Source organism: Chamaea fasciata, unplaced genomic scaffold (genome assembly GCF_029207755.1).
Source record: "Chamaea fasciata isolate MVZ Bird 193981 ecotype frontalis unplaced genomic scaffold, bChaFas1.0.hap1 SCAF_5, whole genome shotgun sequence".
Taxonomy (NCBI): Eukaryota; Metazoa; Chordata; class Aves; order Passeriformes; family Sylviidae; genus Chamaea; species Chamaea fasciata.
The window spans coordinates 11,816,447-11,836,712 of record NW_027094090.1 but is presented as its reverse complement, the minus strand read 5'-3'; the positions used below and the strand labels follow the sequence as shown (position 1 = coordinate 11,836,712).

Here is a 20,266-nt window from a genome sequence, read left to right as displayed (position 1 = left end):
TAGTTTATGCTCAGGTTAATTCTGTATATGTGGTGTACTCTCAGAAGTTGTTTCTCACTGCTGGGAGTCTGGCCACCCTGGTCCTGTGTCTCCAGGGAGTGGAAGGAGAATAAGGATTTAGGCTTCTCCATGAAGGAAGAGATTTTTCTGTGTCTCTGTCACCTCATAAGCCTTAACTTGCCATTACAAAATTTGTTTGGTCACCTACATGTTTATTCATACTTTGGAGTAAGATATTAAAATGGTCTATTCCCATTTTTATAAGGCAGTAGCTAATTAACTCTACTCATATGCAAGAAAATGCTTGTTTCTCAGGGTAACATTGAAGCCTGTTATTCAAAATTAACACAAACTATATACAATTGAAAAAATGAAAGATTTTTGGATATATATTTTATTTGACAGTGGTTTAGAATATCATACAGTAAACAAGATTTCTGTAAAAGTTAATTTATCCATAGTGGTGCGTTTCATAAAAATAGTTGCTCACTTACAGCCTTTCTGTGACTATTAATACATGGAATTATATTTATAGAGATAGAGCTGTACAAGGTAAATTCACAGCTAACACTACACAGAAATATTATTTGGAATGGGGTTTAGATGATGTGCTGTCTTCACAGGTTATCGATTACAGCCGCATAAAGCAATTACTGCACAAGGAGTAGCTGTGAACTGTGCAAATTAGAGTTTATGCAAGCATAATCTCAACTGTTTTCAGATTTCATTGTTTGCTTTCTTTATACATAAAAATAAGATACCGGGACGTGCATCTACACTACAGAAGCATTGTCCAAAATCAGATTCAATAAATTAATGGCAAATTATATTGGATTCTAGGATTCTAGTTCAGGGGATAAAGATTTTTTTTTACCATTAAATAAGAGTTTTATAAACAGCTACATGGATTTGTGCTTTTTTAGAAATTATAAATGGATTTATCTTTCTAAAAAAAAAATGTTTGAAAGCTGCAAAATCCTTGACTTGAGGCTTTTCAAATAATTGGACAGGAAGAAACATGTCTATAAATTTCGCAGTCCAGTGCAATGTTTGAGACATACAGTAATGTGCTAATTTCTTGGAACAAAGCCAATCTCAATCTAGTTTCAGCAGAGCATGTGAGGAACTAAGATTGCTAGTGAACAATAATTTTTAAATACGAATTTGTGACAGTACTTAGCTTTATGATTTTTTTTTTAAATTACCAATGTATTATTGCCCAGGATTTTGTTTTAATTTTGACAGACAAATAAGCATATGCACACTTACACAGACACACACACATCTTTTTGAAACAAGATAATGACTGATTGACTGAACTCGGAGTTATTTCCTGTGAAGGCAGACTGGAATGTTTACCTGGCACTTAAGGCTTAAAATTCAAAACAGACAAGCAAGAAAGATAAAAACAAAAAGAAAAAAAAAAAAAGGAGATTAGGAAAGAAAGGTAAAATGGAAACCATTTTAAAAATGGAAAAATGCTGAATTTACTGAATGAGGACACCAACAACTGTATTTCAGAAACCAGTCTAATTATTGTTGACGTGTGCCTGAAAGGCACCTGCTCTGCCAAACTGAGGGGATGAGAGGTGAGAATGTCCTAAGTAAATGTGGATGGGTATGAAACATAGCACTGTTGATAAGTGACGCTATCATCTTCTGCAGGAAGGAAAGGCCTTTCCATAAGGAAACTGCAGCTTTTTCTCTGTAGCACTCTTCCTTTCATTGCAAGGGCCTTGCAGATGCCTGGGGTTTGAGCCTGACCAATTGGTTTGTGTGCTACCTCGCAGGACTTGGGGAACCTGTAATAAATCACTTTTGAGAATAATTTGCAAATACAACTCCACCTTAACTCCTTTCCAATGTACAGAAACATGGTTTGTTCACAAAAATGGCAGTAGAAATGGTATCACAGAAACTAATCCTCTGGATTCCCCACTCCTCCCGTAGCGCCTGGTGAACTATGCTACAGGGAACCACGTGGACCATCCCAAAGCGTTAACAGTGGAGACGTGTCATGGGTGTACAGTTCCAAACGATGCTTTAAAGAAACCCTTTAACCCCTGTCTAGATATGTCAAGAACAATTTATTTACAACATTTTAGCTCCATGAAAAGATCCTCTCTCGGTTTCAGCTTGCTCCGTGCAGTTTTATTTAAGGCGATGTTCCAGTTTGTGATTGCTCTAACTTGTTCCAGTTTCTTGATATAAAGTTTGAATGAAATCCAAGTCCTTCATGCAGTGGGAAAAAAATGCTAAAGCTACACTGCACTATCCTTCTCTGATGTACTGTCCTTCATATTGTTTTGGTTTCTTCCATAGCTGCCAAAGTCCCTAAAATGGAACTGGGACTTTAGGGTCGATTTTAAATCTCTGTGTTGACTATATGCTTTTGAACTTATTAGATACTGTGCACATTGTCATGGAATTACACACTAATGTTTTCATTCCTCAATGCTTTGTGTATATGTGTGATAGTTAAAATAAATTAAAACAAACCAATGTGAGACAAAAACTAAGAAGAATGTTCTGCGTCAGTTTGAGACAGTTAGAGGGCAACAGTCCCTTGCTTATCTGCTCATGGCAGAAGTACCAGACTTCAGGACGCTAGGTAGCTTATCTGAGCCAGGGATTTTCCACGGCCCTGGAGAGACCGTTGCCTTTCGAACTGTGGTGTTGGTGCTGCGAGTGCTAATGGAGTGGAGATGTCCCTTCCTGGGGAACTCGCTGGGTTTCCCATCAGGGTCCCTCTGGCTGTGGTCCATATCACTTCCAGGTGAGCTGCAGCGATTGCTACTGTATGTCTTGGTAGCCCCTGTATCGATCTTGACATGGTCGGGTGCTGCAGCTGACTTCTTCTCACTGGTGTTTGTGGATCTGTGATCTTCTTTTTTGCTAAGAGATCCTCCTCTCTTGCTTTCTGGCTTCCTCAGCCTCCCAAACTGTTCATCGCTGGTTCCGGCACACACGTGCTCTCTTGCGCCAGCCTCGATCATAACGCTGTGTCCCACCCCTTTGCTTTCTGAGGTGGGCCTGCCACCATCAGTGGTCTTGTTTTTGCCTTCTGAATATCCTTTCCAAGAAGCCTCTTCGTGCTTTGACCTGTCTACCTTTTTAGGACTTGCTGACCTTTCTCTTTGTTCTCCTAACCTTTTCTTTTTGTGACCGTTCACCGAAAGCTCCTTTGGTTTCCTTACATCATGTTCCCTCTTGATATCCCATGTTGGATCTGGGCTTATCTGGTGAGAAGGGTCAGAGGGTGGGGCTATGTGTGATGAAGATAATGGTGAGATTATGTCGTCGAGGGAAAGAGCTACTTCCGGCAGACCTGGGGAGGTGGCAGAGGGAGCACTCCAGGAGTTTGGTTCGTCTGTTTCAACAACAAAGAGAAGAGAGTTAAGGGCGTATCAGCAGCACAAAGTGTATTGCATAAGCACATGTATTCTGAGCAACACTGATACCCAAACCATGTACCAGCCTTAAACCCCTCTGCTTCAGCTGAGGTGAAACTCCCTCACTTGTGGAACCAATAGGGAGAAAACCAAAAATAATCTCTTCACAAAAAAAAGGAAAAAAAAAGAAAAAAAGTACAGGAGACACAAGAACCACAATACTGGTAACTGCAAATGCTGGAAATCCCTGTCTTTTTTTTAGTACAGATTCTGCTTTCCTCTGCCTATGTTAAATTATTCTTAAAATAATAAAGGCACGTGCTCATGCAATCAAATAGCCTCTTTTGTAGCCGTATAATGGATTTCTTAGCTGGGCAATATCAGAGCTGTCTCTAAGGACAAATGAGAAGGACTTTCTGTCATCTATTAAACATGTCCCTACAAGCATATGATAATTGACAAGAATTTGTAGCTCAGATAAAGTCATCATTGAATTCTGTCTCATAATTTTTCTAAACAGATACAGTATTGCAGTGTTTATGGCCCCACAATTCTTACAGGATACTTACGCAGCTCTGCCTTTATATCACAGTATCAGCTGCTGAGTCTCCTGGCTGTGCATTTTGAATTTCTCCTGGTTACTTAGCCTCAACACAATATGGTTGGATTGTGCAGGCCCTGTTCAATTTAGCTAAATAAATGTCTCCTTTGCTGAATCATGCTGATTTTCCTAATCCAAACCAGAATATTCTGGGATGCCTCTCTCTTGCATATACATCCTCATTTCTTTTGATTAACCTTCTGGCAGAAAACAAATCCATCATGATTAATGACAGCATGACTCCTATTCTTTACTGTCTACTTAGAGGTTAGAGAAATCACTGAACTTGGCTAATGTCATTCCCTATTTAGCACCATTGCCTGGCTTTGAACAGTATGAGAAATAATCTGTCAGAGATGAAGGACTGTCTCAGGAATCCATGGAAACGAGGTGGAATTTGTGGCGAGAGCTGCATATTTTATGGGGGAGAAAATGTAACCTTCTAGCAAAAAAACAAGCATGGACTTCTTCAGGTCAGGACACGTATCTCTCAGTGATATCAACTGCCCTTTAAAAAAGTAACATGCATTTTTCTCAGAGCTATGGCTGCTTTCGAATTATCATGGAGATGCACACTGTCTCAAAAAATGGGATAGATTCTTCTGCCCAGCCTGGGATCTGCAGCTTGCTTGACTAAAACAGCACTTTAAAGTTAATAGCTGGATTGAGTGATTTCTGTCTTGCAGATAAAAATAGGAGAGACAATAGTGAGGTGGGTGACGTAAAGGGAGGGAGCAGCAGAGTTAGCTGAGGAGCTATTTATTTTCCCAGATGGTGTTTGTCATATGCTTTTGCATAATGAGCATATGTGTGGAGAGGATTAGCATTTGAGAGGGGTAGAAAGTACAAGTTCTGTGTAAGACAAATAAACATTGAGCTGGGAATCTAAATGGGCTGAGGGTCTCAACTGAATTAAAAAAAAAAAAAGAAATCACACTTTCTTACCCTCCAGTTAAGGGTGACTAATGTACCATCTGCTCCCAGCTTGGCACTCAAGCAAGAATAAAAGAGGAAGACTCGTGCATGTAGAGTGATCAGCTCCTAGGAGTTTGCCTACAAAAAGCATTGACTTTGACAGGCTTGTTCTTCACTTCTGTTCTTCTGCACCACCAGCCTGGTACAGGACCACAGCCTGTGCCTGATGGGGGAAGCACCGACCCCACCCTGGCTTTTGTTCAATCTGGAATCCAGGGGATCTCATTTTATTTAATACTCGAGCCAGGGATCATGTACAGAGTCCAAAGCACTAAAACTACCCTGGGACTCAGCATAAAGCTGCCTATGTGCACCAGCAAGGTACCTGAGCCAACTCTGAAGAAGCCACCTTGAGCTTTGGAAAATTAAGTTTATACTTTTCATGGCATTTTACTCCTGCCCTGGTGGTGCCAAGTGTTGGACCAACGTATTCCTCTGAACTACAATCTTCTTTCCTAGTTGTCCATGAGATGTGGTTTTTCACAGCTTTTCAGTGTCAGTGGAGAGTGGTGGGCCATTATCCAATCTTGTGTTAGGCTGTGAAAGCTTCTGATTACAGAAATAGCCTGTTACTTTGGGGCTATCAGCTGCACACCAGAAAAAACACCAACAAGCCTGGAGCAGCACGATGCTTTTGGGTAAGAAGACTGCCTCTGTGGAAAATGTACCATTGTGCTTAAATCAGCTGTTTCTCCTCCAGGAGGACAAACCAGGGGGGCACCATTCAAAATCAAGGTGGCAAACACCTCTTGTGGCTCCTCTGAGGCACAAAGGATAATATGATACCAGTCATTTGTGGGATGGTCTGTAGAGAAGACCTGAGAGTTGGTGGCTTATTGCTTTATTCCCTGGAGATGACAGAATTTCTTCTACTTTGTTTTTTAAAGGGGATGAAAAAAACAACCAAATGTTGTAGTGAGAAATCATAGTGGGCTAGAATGTACTTCAACAAAAGTGAGTCAGCATTCTCTTAAATATACTGACACATAAGTATAGGTGTCTATAAACTGGAACATGCCATATTATATGCATTACTGGATTTTATCCCTCCCCCAGAAAACCTTAAGTGAAAGACAACTTGGCCAACTAAGCAAGAAAACTTGTAGGCACAGTTTTTTAAGTTTGGCTGTGGGACAACCCCAGGTGGGTCACTGGCTGCACTATGTTTAAAACACTTGCTGGGAAGGCACCTATAGATAGATTGTATTTTCAGTGGTTATGGAACAATGTTGCCATGGAACAAAACTATCATTTGTATTCTTTGGCAATATAGCACTTGCAAGTAAGAAGAAAATGATTTTCTTTTAGGTTTAAGTACCATCAGTCTGAGACAGCCATACCCAACCTAACCTGCTTTTCTTTCAAATGAAATGACATTACATAGACAGTCGTCCTCAGCCTTGGTAGGCGTTAATGTCAACAAGCCATTGTTGCAATATGTCACTGGCTAGTGAGGAGAATACTCATGTGAGGGTATTGTAGCCAACTTCCCTCTAATGTCTGAACATTATGGAAGAATATAAAAATTACTAGAGTAGAGCAAAGTGCAGGAATGTAAGTAATTTGTTCTCAGAAAAAAGACCTTTTAAAGAGCTGTGTTCAGGCCATAAGGGTTCATTTGGACTTGTTCAACCAGCACTAAAATGATCATTTCTCCATAAAAATATAAACAGGAGAAAAATGTAAAATTTTATCCTGCAGAGCAGCTAAACTAGTATTTTATTTTCATGATTATACTCAGTTTCTAGCTACCTTTTCGAGAGAGTCATTAATATTTCTGAATATTTTTTTCTGTGGGTTTTAAGGCTTTTTATACCACCTTTGTGTTAATTGGCAACATAACCTACTTTTACTGTCTGTTATTCCAATGTATCTCAAAGCATTTTGTAAACATAATAAACCAGAGTCAGAGCACTGATTTTACTTTTTTCTTCCTTCACCTCTGGGAGGAACTGAAAACAGTATTTGTTTAACAGAGCATGAACTACTAATGTCCAAACAACTTGCAAGCAGATGAGAAGAATATTGCACTCAGTTGCAACTGCTGCAGAGATTTAGGGACAACATAGTTTTAAACTTGTTTCCGACTTTGTCACCATTGATAACATCCTTACTGTGAGAGAAATTGTTTTTCAAAAGTATAGCTCTCACTGAAGTCTAATAGATACCTTCCTTCTTTCTTTGATGGGAGAAAATCTCCCTTGACCTACTAATTCAGCCAAGACAAATGAGCTGGGAGCAGCACTATAATCTGTCACTGTGACGGCATTTCATTTGGTGTAATTTAGTAGGTGTTTGCTGGGTGGCTTTTAGTTTCCACAAGCTACTGCAACACAAGTTGGCGGCACTTCTCCATGGGATGCGTAAGAATGACTCGCCTACGACTAGCTTCACATAACTCCCAGGCAAAGGAGTAAATTGCTAACTAAGAGCCACCACAGACACAAGATCTTGAGTGTTGGGAGGAAAAGTGGGAGATGAACACAGCCATTTTGGGGGAAGAGTGACACAGGGAAAACATCAGGAGCAGAAGTTTTCTGTCTAAAGGGTATATTTTATTTGAGGTAGAACTGCCACATACGTGAATTGTTTGTTTTGCTCTGTCAGCTCTCCCACATTCAATGGAGTGGAAATGAGGATACTATTCTCATGAGTCTGTCTGCTGCCATCTTAGCTGTTCTGCCTGGATCCAGTGCTTGCTGATGGCTGAACCATGAGAAAAAGGATCCTGGCTTTAGTCCTAATAGAGAGGAGAGCTCTACCTATGGACCTCTGATTTGTGGCTAGGTTCTCTCTTAGCATCGAAATATTTTAGATAATTGTTTAGTAATTTATCAAGGATGCGTGATTTTTCGTCAGATATAATTGTCCATAAAGTACTAATATTAATTTATTGAATATTTAGTATTAAGAGTAGAAATTACATCACATTTTATTACTTAAGTACAATAAAATCTCAAAGCCTTTTTAATTTTCAAATGATGTGAATAATGTACGATATATTAAAGCTTTCGACACTTTATGAATGAAGTGTTTTCTGAAATGTCTAAGCAGCTGTTCTCATATCTTTCCAGAATTATTTTCCTAGGGAATCAAAGAGGGTTTGATTGAATAAAAAACATGTTGCTTTATGTTTTCTCCCCATTTTTTTTGTCTGAAATTATGTATTGCCAGGAGGTGGCAAGCAGTTCTTACAGATGCTGCTAATAACAAAAATGGGACAAACTGTCCCCTGGTGAGTACCCACTAATGTTGGCAGTGCTACACCAGGAATGCATTTGGGTCTTTCTCATTATAGTTTGACATGTCTTTGATGTTCCTGATTGCATTGGTCTCCTGAAGCTTTTCTTTAACGCTCTCTAAGGAGCTATATTTCAGAATATATGAAGAATATTTAATCTTTTTTCCTGACAGTTCCACAACCCAAACACACAGCACCCTTTGTCTCCTGAAATAAATGATTCTCTGAAGATTTCAGGGTTAGAAAAGCTCTTGGTACTTTCTGTTCAACTATCAGCCTTATGGAAATGTGACACAATATGCCACCCGTTCCCCCAGCCTCTCCCAGAAAGTGAGTGGCAATGGGCTCTGCCCCCACCTTACAGCCTGCCTGTACTTCTAGCAGTAAATTGTAATTCCTGTTAATTATTCAGTATGTTATGCAAATGTTTTCTCACAAATTGCACTTTTCTTGGCGTAAAATTACACTTTGCTTGTCTCCCTTTCCACTGAACTTATCCACATTCAGATCCCTGAACACCAGTGGCCCTGGGAGTAAACACCAATGAGTTTAGGTGCCTTCTGCTGTGGTATGGTGCTTCCTTTGGTCAGTCGCTGTGGGCACATCCAGGTGGGACAGCCTTTCCATCACTAGTGCTGCTCTTATGCTTTACAAAGTCATGATGGCAGAGTGCTATGGGTGCAAAATATTAATTCTATGTATAAGAATTAGATGCATGCCATATACATTTATAAAAATAAACCCAGGTTATACTTGGTTATTTCAGTATATGAACTACTTCTTCTTTCTCGCACATGCAGTCGAGGGATCAGCTTAGATTTTGAAGTCTTGTTTCTGATATAATGAAAACCTAATCTAATTATTTGCTATCTTAATGTAGCCATATTTGTTCTACCACTTGCCTGTTGCCACTTGCCACTCAACAATGTCATGGTGACTCTGAATGTTTAGAGTACCTTATAAATATAACTTTAAATGTAGCTTTGCTCAAGAGTGGAATCTTTCTACTTTTTAGTAATTAGTTTTTTTTTGGCTTCACACATTTGTGTTTTAAAAGTTTGAGGATGGTTGCTCAGGGTAATCAGAGTTAGTTTACAAGTCACAAAAGATTACAGGAGTACAAACATGCATCTGAGTCCTGACATCTTTCACTTCTAATTTTTGTGATTGGCATTTTCAAAAGAGCAGAATGGTTCATTAAGAAAGGTATGAATATTTGAATATGAAACAATGCCAGACCTAGCTTTTCAGTCCCCAAAGTCACTGCGTATTTTTGTTTTTGTCACGGGTCTAATACTGGAAACAGTGGCCACTATTCCTATTTTATGGAGCTATTGGTGGCACGGCTTCTGCAGATGTTCACAAGAACTGAAAAGATATGAAAAATGTAAGTGTAGGCTAAGCAATGAATACTTCTATCTCCTTTAATTTTACATCCAGAAAATTCAGCCACTGACCCATTCCAACACTGGGAAGCACGGCTCTACATCCTGCTTGGCTCAGGTCCTAGTGCCATTGATACTCAGATGCCCTATTTCTTTTCATGTTCCTGGCCATTACTGATGAACAACTATTTAGTTCCTCTGGATTCATTATATCCATCTTCCATTGTATACTTTACCTAGATATTAAATGGAAGATGCCCTAAATATTTTTGCAGCACACACAGTGTTCATAAAGTTCTTGCAAGGGCCATTTAATGAGACTTTGAATGATCTCATCTCAGGTAAAATTCACTTTCATCACCTTTTCTGTACTCTGCTTAGAGGTTTGTTAGAGAAGTGCTTTCATGTTCAGAGATCTAATTTTAGAATTGTTGCAACACTTCAGAAAGAGCAGATTGTTAGTTATACTTGGAAGACCAAATCTACAGATGCTTAGGAGAGAGATGATCTTACTTGGTGTTGGAGCTAAGGGAACAGAGAGAAAGGGGAAATTTAAACTCCACTAAGAGAGGGCAAAACTGAATATTGCAAGGAAAAATGTTTAAAAATTCTTTAGAAAAGTGTTGAGTGTTTTCTTGAAACAAGAAAGCCACTCACATTGATTTGTGTTTGCTTGAATCTGTAGCAAGCAATATGGATGAAAGCACTTTTCAATTTTTTACGTAATGTAGTCTTTAAACATGATTAACAAAGAAATATGGGAAGCAACTGATCTGACTTGGAGGATTCCTATTATTATTCTGCACTGGTCTTGACCCTACATTATTATACCCAGGGCATCATCAGTAAATCCCTTTCCCTGAGTTAGTTCTTTAATTATGACACTGTTTCACCAGTATTTTACGGTCCTTACCACTTGAGATAATAATTTAATTGCCTCACAGAGTCAGAGAGAGAGGTGTCTCAAAAGACCTCTGGAAATAGATGTCTGCTCTTCTGTTGAACATGTACACAACCAATGCTGGGGAGTTCCTTTTGGGAAACCCTTTTGGAGGCTGTGGGTCAAGCTGAATGGAGGAACAGAGACATCTACACCCATCACCCCACATCAGGTCTCTTTTAGAAAACACAGGCCACTGCAAGTAAATGGCCTGAGACCTTTCAGGCAGACACAGGAGATAACTAATGAATTCAAAAACACTCAGATTTTCTGCCATGGAGAGCAGGTGGCCTAAATTGTCTTGGATGACCTTGGGGTGTTGCTTTAGCCCTTTCCTGGTTACTCTGCCATTGTACACCCCTTAAATATAAATCATATCCATAAACAATTCACTGTGATTTTGTAATAGTGCCTAAGCTCTGCATCATTTGGGTCTCTCCATCATCACTCACATCTTACAACAGGGTTGAGAGTTTGACACAGCCCTAAAAATAGCAAGAATAAAAAAGGGTCATTTTTCTATGCAGAAAAAAGCCATCCAAAACACAGGATGAGAGAGGGGGGAAAAAGTAAGGAGCCACACCTAAAAGGAAGCTGTATTTCAAAAATGGATAAATTAATGTAGTGAATCAGTTTACTAATTTACTGTAATAGTCCTCTGGCTGTAAATCTTAAGGCCAGATGATTACAGGTACACAGTTTACTTCTCATTCCAAGATGCAGTTTTGTTTACTCCACAGCTGTGATTCTAATCATCAGTCCTATCAACTAAATATTTAAATCATCATGATCATCAATCTGAGAGAACTTGGTGGAAGAGACTGAAATGTTAATGATTAATGACTCAAACAATTGTCCATTTGCAAAAGCAGCAGGTGCTTTGCTGAAGACGGGCAAGGTCACAGCCCAGGAGCAGAGCAGGTGTGCATGAACTTTTGTTTAGGGACAAGCTGAGTTTTGAGCCAGATAAGATAAGAGATCCTGTGAGGTGGGATAATACTTTTTATCATGCCAGTGTTCTCCCTTACACAACTGGCTCAGCTGTAAAACCCGTCTGGGGAAGGTATCAGATTATTCAGTCCTTCTGATGGGGCATAACTGGCTCAACTACAATGACATGAGAGGTGGCTGTCTTGTCTTAGAAGGTTCCTTCCTTCCTTCCTTCCTTCCTTCCTTCCTTCCTTCCTTCCTTCCTTCCTTCCTTCCTTCCTTCCTTCCTTCCTTCCTTCCTTCCTTCCTTCCTTCCTTCCTTCCTTCCTTCCTTCCCCTTATATATTAAGTGATATTTTTATGCTTTTATATTGTTTTATTACTATAGGTAATAATAACCAAAATGGCTACATACCTGCTATCCATTTTAACCAAATTGCTCTAAAATAAACCATATATATATATATATATATATATATATATATATATATATATATATATATATCAATCATTCAGTGTTCCTACACTCTAAACTCCCCCAAGAGATCTACTAACAAGAGGGTTACAGTTACCCTCGCCTCCAGGGACAAGTTGTAACACTGGGTAAATTAAATTTTTCCTTGAATCAGCCTAATCCATCTGCATGAATGCTGCAGGATTACTAATACTGAAAGAGCCGAAGTGAAGAGTAGCAGCCTGCATGGGGCTTTTATGTCAATGTTAAGTCTGTGGGCAGCTTAAGTACCAGTCTTGAGTAGTGCTGCTCTAACCACATATTATCATTCAATAGGTCCTCCAGGTGCTTTGGTGCCCTTTTTGAAGCGCTGAGCATCTCACATATTTATCAGATCAGAGCTACTCAGGCAATACTCATCCTGTCAATAAAGGAGATTTTGTTTTTTCCTGTGTGGTCAGGCAGCAGAGTAGAACTGGAGAACTCTCAGCAGTTCTCTCCCAGAGCTATGCTGGAGCTGGAGAAACTATATTGGAAGTTACTGTATAATTAAAAAAGATAATGACTTTCAAATTAGTTTTTATTAATAGAATTAAGCCACATTAAGTCATAAAAGGTGTTCATAAATATGTTAATAAAATGTGTGGTATTAATGAAAAACATTCTGCAGAAACTGAATAATTTAAGACTTGAATATTACACACTTAATGAAAGTTAAATATTAAAACTATTAATTATCACTTCTAAAATGGGCGTTAACAGTAGGCATCGCATTCAGTCAGGTCAACAAATAGCTGTCATTATTAAAAGCATGTAGATACTAAATACAATTTACTTAGTAAGTGAGGAATTCAGAGCATTTTGACTGTGCATGACATGCTCCTGGAAAGTTGTTTCTGGTAGGCACTGAGGTTCTCACTCTATGAGTGAGAGCTGGATCTTAAGCAAACACTTGGTTTGAACTCAGTCAGAAAGCTCATGAATAAGTAGTCCTGTTCTGCTTGGGGTAGAAGCTGCAGAAGCAGTTTAGTGTCTCCTCAGCAAACACTTTTCAGGCTGGGGACCTTTAGGCAGTGAAGGTGCAGAGCTGACTCTGGGACCACACCTGCTCTCAGGGCTGTTGTGGTATCTGAAATCTTTGGAACGCTGAGACAAATTTATCTGAAAACTCTGTAATCAGATGTTGCTCTTGCTCAACAAAATTCAACACTCTCTATGGTCATGTTTATTAAGCATTGGTTGGAGAGTCACAGTTACTTCATATTGTCAAAATAAAAAAAAACACCACATTTCATTTTCTGAGGTTTTTTTTTTCTTTTTTTTTTTTTTTTTTTTCTTTTTTTTTTTTTCCCCCCAACTAGGAATAAGAAGCTCTAAAAAATCTGACAGAAGCCATGACCTCTGCTAACCTTTCCCTGTGGTCAGGCCACAAAATATCAGCCAGGAGTTGCACCATGGGCTGGTGGAGCGAGGACAGAGGCAGGACCTGCAAGTCCCTCTATGGACAGACCTGGCCTTTGCCTCCCTAATGCCTGGAATAACAGATTTTGGGGTCACTCTCTGTGTGATCATTTAGACTCATCATACTTCTGATGTCAATGAGGAGAGATCATGAGAAGCCTTGTTAGTTTAATTTAGTCTTGGGCATCACAGAGTCAGGCCACTGCCAAGGCTCTTGGACACAGGGATTGGGTGATACAGGAATATTCCTGTGTGCCCTTTGGTACATACCTCCTTGTGGCAAGGATAACATCACAGATACGTGGGGAAGCTAACTCTGAGTAAGAACAAGTTGCAGTGATGCAGTCTTGCTATTAATTGGGTTCTGTGGCAAATGAAAGGGACTGTGAGATTAGCAGCAGGAGATGGATTTTCTGGGATATTACTCTCCAACAGCAGAGGGATATTACTCTCCAACAGCAACTGGACTTAGTCCTTTGGCAAACTGCAGAGACACAGTAAGTGTTACTGAATTCCTATTTTACGTATTTATCTGGATTACGTGAGGAAAGGGAAAAGTGATGTTGTGGAGACAGAGGTATGGCTGTGTTCTCTCAGGTCCTGTATTTTGGGTGCTTATCTTCCAATATTGTCAACTGGATAGAAACACATGGAGCCATGGAAATAAACATTTGAAAAAGGTTTGTGGGTGGGACTTTCCCCTTCTTTGGGAAGTCTGCTTGCCAGTTTATGTGAACCAAAGCAGGGATAATATTTGTTCATCTGTAGTTTTGCGGTAATTATCTACACTTTACACCATATTAGTAAATCTACTCCAGAATATTATATTAGAATAATTAAGCTTTAATTAGAAGAGAACTTGCTCAACAACCTTATTAATAAATCTTTGCTCAGATATGGGGGGACACTGCCAATTTTGGTGTGGATTAGCAAGGTTCTGCTTTAGTAATAATACTGAGTAGTCAACTAGGAATTTTAATCTTTAAAGCGCTTCTCAAGCATTAAATAATTAATCCCCAGAATACTCCCATGAGATAGGTAAGTAAATATTACTATCCCTGCTACACAGATGGGGGAAGCCTGGGTTGGACTATTCAACTAGACTGGCCTGAATCCTCTGGGAGTGTAACTGCCAAAGCAGTGTTTAGAACTCGGTAGTTTTGCATTTAACAAGTGAAGAAAAGGCATTGCTTTCCTGGAAGCTCAAAGTCATTGCCACAAAACCAAAACTCTCATGCCATGTGCCCCTTCTTATTTCAAGACAGTGTTTTCTATTTCAATATCAAGGGATAAAAGGTCTGCATATCTTTTGAAATAGAAATTTGCTATAAGACAGAAATAACTATATGCACCCACTTATACAATTACATCTACTGTTATTTAATAAAAGGATGTTCTACTTTTCTGCCAGCTGCTACATATTTATTAAATACTAAAGACATGTTTGTAAAGCAGGTTTTAATATTCAATTTTGCCCTTGAATAGTTTTTACCCATAGCAATAAAACATTCTAGAACCTTGGGGAGCCCATATTCAAATTGCCTGATGGTTTTAGACCAATTTTATTAACCAGTATATTGGTTCATTTAGTTAGTTGTTTTTTTTCTTTTTTTTTCTTTTTTACACACCAAAGGTTCCTGAAATTAAGTTGGTATTGCTAGAAATAAGAAGGTGGTATTGGAAATGCAGCAGGAATATGAATGAATGTTTGCAGTTCCACCAAGGTGGGCACAGGCAGAAAGTGCACTTTTCCAAAATGACTATTGATTTTTGCACTCACAACAGATAAATGATATATGGGCTAGTTCAGGCTTCAAATAACATCCAACCTCAGCTCTGGGGATTTATAAAATGAACATTTAAAAAAGGATGAACTGGATTATCTGATCAGTACTCTGAACAAACAGGAGAATCTGGCTTCAAAGTATAGGCCAAGATGCTTTAGCCATTTATTAGACAAATATAAAAGCTTCAGCCATTCTAATAGAACTAGAAAAATCAGTTTGTAGCAGACTTTAAACTGGAGACACTTGAGGGATATAACTACACTCAAACAATAACCCCACAATATAAGCTCCCAATTTTTAATCTAGTTTTTGCAAGTATAAATGCAGTGGACACTAGTAAGGGCTACCAAACCCATGGTGCAAGGAGGCACAGGTATTTGTCACTTGATCTGGAGGTACCTTTCAAACTACCTGCATGTCTCCTGTGCTATATCTAAATTCAAGTAAGCCTGCTGATTATCTTCCAGAAGTGATTATTTATACAAAAGGGAACAATTCCTTTGTCCAAGATAAGGTCTTATAACACACTGCTCTATGATGTTATGGTAGGGCCTCTCCTAAAGCATACTAGAATGGACAATTTGTCTGTTCTGCATCAAGAAATTTCACTCCTTGCTCAGCGCTCTAATGAATGGTAGCACAGCCACATTTTTGGTTGGGATAAGCCCCATCAAAATGGGCTCTTTAGGAAAATTCTTCCCCTCTGAACTCTTTCATTAAAAAAACCTAAAATGGAGACATTTCATAGCAATCATATTTTTATTTGACATGATACTGCTTTTTTATCAAGCATTTCAGTTTTGGCGTTGACCAGAACTAAAGTTCTTTTGATTTTCTGGATACATTATACTGAGAAAAAAATTCTGTTGCAACATTTCCTGCCAGATAAATGAGAACCATTCACAGCTGGGTGACTCTGCAAAACTAACTTTAGCTATATTATAAAGTACTACATTTCTACTTATTTCAGGAAAAATACTTATTTCCTGTGTATGTTTTTAAATAGGAGGAAAAATAAAGACGATGCCCAGAAAGTTGAGGTTATAAGTATGTAGAATTTGTGTTGGAACTGCAGTTCAGTGAGTGAATACTGGGACTTGTAAAATGGCCTTATTGCCAGCCTGGATATCTAACCTCTCTGAGCTATGTTTAGTGAAGAACAAAACAGAGGTAAGGTGAGAATAAAAGGAGTGCTGGAATTAACATTTCTATATGATGCAGGAACTTTGAGGCTAGGAGGTCTCTGATGGTCACATCCACACTTCAAATAAATGGGAACATTTCCAAATAGCCTCTAGATGTGTCCAACTCTGCAGCAGCAAAGTGTATGGATGTGCCTGTGTTCAAAAAAATCTTATTTATAGACACAGACCAGAAATAAGCTCTAACTGGAAACATATTGGTTGGATTACCTGGATCTGCATGCACAAGACTGATAACTTAAGCCCAGTTTAGTGCCTGGTTCCTGGGGGCAGGAATTCTGTGAGCATCACACTTTGAATCTCAAAGGCTGGAACACATCTCTGGATATCACTCCTTTTCTATTTCCAATCTGCCTACTTCAGTGTGTGACTGTCCTTATAATTGTAGCAATTGTACTACACTGTGCACAGTCAACAGCAGAGAGAGCTGATTGCATCTGGACACTGCTGTGTTTTCTGTGATGACAGCAATCAATAGGAAAATAGAAAAAATAAGTTTTTCTTTTCTTTTGCTTTCCAGGTATCATATCTGTGCCCTGACTCTATTACAAATTAGATGCATCTGAACAATCTGTGCAGTTGGATCTGATTCTATGAAGAAAATTGCTTGAAATCAAGAGCAAAGAGCTTTGTGTAAATTCAGCATAATCACAGGGTTTAATAAATGACTATTGCCTTACAGCACATTTCAAAATGTGTTCAATTCTACATTAGTTATTTCTTCAAGAGGCTGCACATAAATATTGTTTGAGATCAGCACCTAACTTCCACCTTCTTATAGTTAATATTTTTGCAAGCCAAGTGCCATAAAGAAGAGGAAGATTATGGCTAAACCTCAAAAGTTTAAGATTTTCTACCTGAAAAGTCACATTCAGAAGATAAAATTTTGTCATGAAAAAAATGGATATACAGCAGACTTTTGCACTAGCAGCAGTGTAACATGCAAACCTCATTATTTAGGATATTAAAATACATTTGTAGAATGCATAGCTGCTTTGATGTCTTAGATAATCAGTTATGAAAGAAAAGTTGAATACTGTAGAAATTATTAAGTGAGCTAGCACGTAAGAAAAAGTTGGAAAATATTCTATTAACAGTTGTGAGAAACAAAATGCATTAGAAAGATAATATACATGCAGAGTTTACAAACCGTGTCTTTAGGGTGGCCCAATAAGTAGAAATATGGGGACCCATGCTTGTCACTTTTCATGCACATGGAGAGACTGGAAGGTACCATTCCTAAAGGAAGGGGAGGAACAGCCTAGGACCAATCATTAGAATTAACAGAACCAGTGACATACAGACATTTTACTATTGTTAGAGCAGAGAATTCTTAGTAAGTTCAGAACAACTGAGTGAAAAGCTTATATGCAACAGGAAAGAAGTATTTCTGTAAAGCTAAGACAAATAAGCATGCTGTAAGTCTACATATTAGTGGATTATTGAAACTACTGTACATATATATTCAGGACATAGATTCACCTGGTCTATGGATATGGAGTACATCTTGAGGTGCTTCCTGAAGGAGTCATAACAAATCAAAAGCAAAGGGTTTAATGCATTTAAGAATTGTGCCAATTTACTTGTATGAAAAATCCTTGTATTGGTATCAACTCTGACATTTTTGGGGGTTTTTTTGCTGGGGTAGTGCTGAAGCAAGAGATGAGAGTTTCTTCAAGGCCCTTCAGAAATGACTTATTGCTAAATAACTTGTTGCTTTTATCTCTTAACCAGTAATTTGCATATACTGAAACTTTAATCTTCCTCCCTTAAACAGCCCAAACTGAATCTAAACTCTAGTTCTGTAAAACAACCTGTGTGTAATGAAACCATGGGATGAGCTGTGTACACAACTTGGCATTGTGTGAAGAAACAGAGATTCCAAAAATAACCAGTGCACCCCAGGACAGGTCTTCTGATAAAGCCAAACAAAGCAGGGGAAGAGAGGGAAAGGGACCATCATTGCGCAGATCCATAAAGCACCAACCATCACCACACGACGCAGATTCCTGGTTCGACAAACCTCAGTGATTCCAGTTCCCACAGCTCTGTGTATCTGTTAGTATCACAGTGTGACCTAAAATGCTCAGGGCCAGATCCAGATGTCCGAGAAAGGGCAATGGAAAAGTCTTCCCAAATCTCAGTGTAAATGTGCTGAAGTGTCTAGAAGTTATAACTTCCTGCAGGTTCTCTTAAGCAACTTAAAACTTGATAGGAACATTATATCAAACCTGACAGATGATTTTGTAGTCCTGAAAGTGGGAAGGGAAACAAATTAGGTTGTTCCAGATGCTTCTTGCAGGTGAAATTCAATGTTTTTGCTCCCTCTGCACTACCAGACAGAAAGCAACTGGGGCAGGGAGTTATTCCTTGCTGGAGGGATGGAGTCCATCTACAGGTGCTAACCTGCCTCAGCCTTCTCCACCTTTACACCCTGTTGGCATTTGATTATAAGATTCATTGCTTTTAGAAACTTCTAGGAACTTATATATATTAATGTACTGTGAGTAATAAAATCTCCAGTCAGAAAAGGCCAGGAGCAGTAAGCCAGAAAAAACAAGCTACCAGGACTGCTGGGACTGAGAGTTAAACAACCCACAGGCTTTCCTAGGGAACTTCCTCCAAAGACACCTAGAGAAAAGACTAGGTGTTCCTCAAAAAACCTATACTTTTCTGGGGCTGATCAATTGCTAGAGATAACTTTTTGATGAACTCACAGCTGGACAAAGAGACTGATTTGTCAGCTTTACTTCCTCTTGAACTTTACTACTTTGGGATTTTGTGAACAGTTTTCCCGCATTTTGCCTTTAAGGATGATACTTCATCCCAGTGTTTGGCTATGCAAAGTACATATCCTTCTCATGCTGTTTCTATAGCTATGGCTGAGGCCTGAAATACATAACCATCTTTAATGAGGCTCCCACAGTGTGAACAGACAGATTTTTAGAACTGCTGCACACCCAGTAGCTCCTGCTGAAGTCAGTAACCCCTTAGGTAGGCGTTACACACATGGGAAACTAGGCAGACACTGCAAGAAATGTCTTGATCTGTCACTTTACTCAAATTGCTTTTAATGTTGGTGGGAGAAGTGCTCAGTTCTGCAGTGATGACTCTGGGTTTTGTGTCCTGTGACATGAATGAAACCTCACATTCTCTGCAGCCAGACTTCCCAGGCATAAAGTGCTTTTCGGGATCAGGATTCCCAGCAGTGCTTCTAGTCTTTCTTGCACATTAATATGATTTCTTACTATGACTTGGTTCTCTGGAGATCTCAGCTCCGGACTATTTCCGATGAAACATGATGCTGATGTTCTCTGGGTTTGGATGAACTGTGATAATTCACCTCCCACGGAAGCACAGTTCCTCTGGCCATCCTTATCCTCAGCAAACTTGTTCTGAGATGCTGGGTGATAAAACACCTGTTTTCAATGCTTCTTTTGTTGCACCCTGCTGTGAAATCAGCTATAGTTTTGAAGAATTAATCATGTCTGAACTCCTTTGCTTACATTCTGATGGTAGCATGCCCGCTCCAGGGGGATTTCTGCCTCTGAAATGGTCTGGGATCTTTGGCATTTGTTTTCAAGCAAAATCAACAGCTGGAATGGAGGTAAATGATGCATTTGCAGCACACTTTATTTCTTACCCTAGGTTTGAACAGTGTTTCAGCTCAACCAGAATGTTCCAAGATTGGAAACGGACAGATTTCCAGGCAGTATAAACTCACATAACTCATTCAGGAGATTTATACCCTCGCAGCAGCTCATTCTTTGTTTCTTCATGAAGTGCTTTCTTGTTTTCAGTACACGTTCTTTTCTTTCACGAATCACTTTCTTATTATTGATGAATTTTCCTTAACACTGCTTTTATTGATGTCAATCACACCATCATTCAAACACTG

The 20,266-nt window shown here is 39.1% G+C and overlaps 1 protein-coding gene across 11 annotated transcripts in view; it reads right to left on the bottom strand.

Moving 5' to 3' along the window:
• Nucleotides 1-371: 371 nt before the first annotated feature.
• MAGI2 (membrane associated guanylate kinase, WW and PDZ domain containing 2) overlaps nucleotides 372-20,266 on the bottom strand; it is a 714,127-nt gene continuing 694,232 nt past the window's right edge. For 7 of the 11 annotated variants that reach the window (XM_066182812.1, XM_066182813.1, XM_066182802.1 and 4 more), the window contains one exon: nucleotides 372-3,370. In XM_066182812.1, coding sequence (XP_066038909.1) covers nucleotides 2,571-3,370 — 800 coding nt within the window. In that variant the 3' untranslated portion in view covers nucleotides 372-2,570. Of the gene's footprint in view, nucleotides 3,371-17,518; nucleotides 17,630-17,850; nucleotides 17,888-20,266 lie in introns of all 11 variants that reach the window. The other 4 variants (XM_066182808.1, XM_066182810.1, XM_066182809.1 and 1 more) reach the window with 3 other exon arrangements.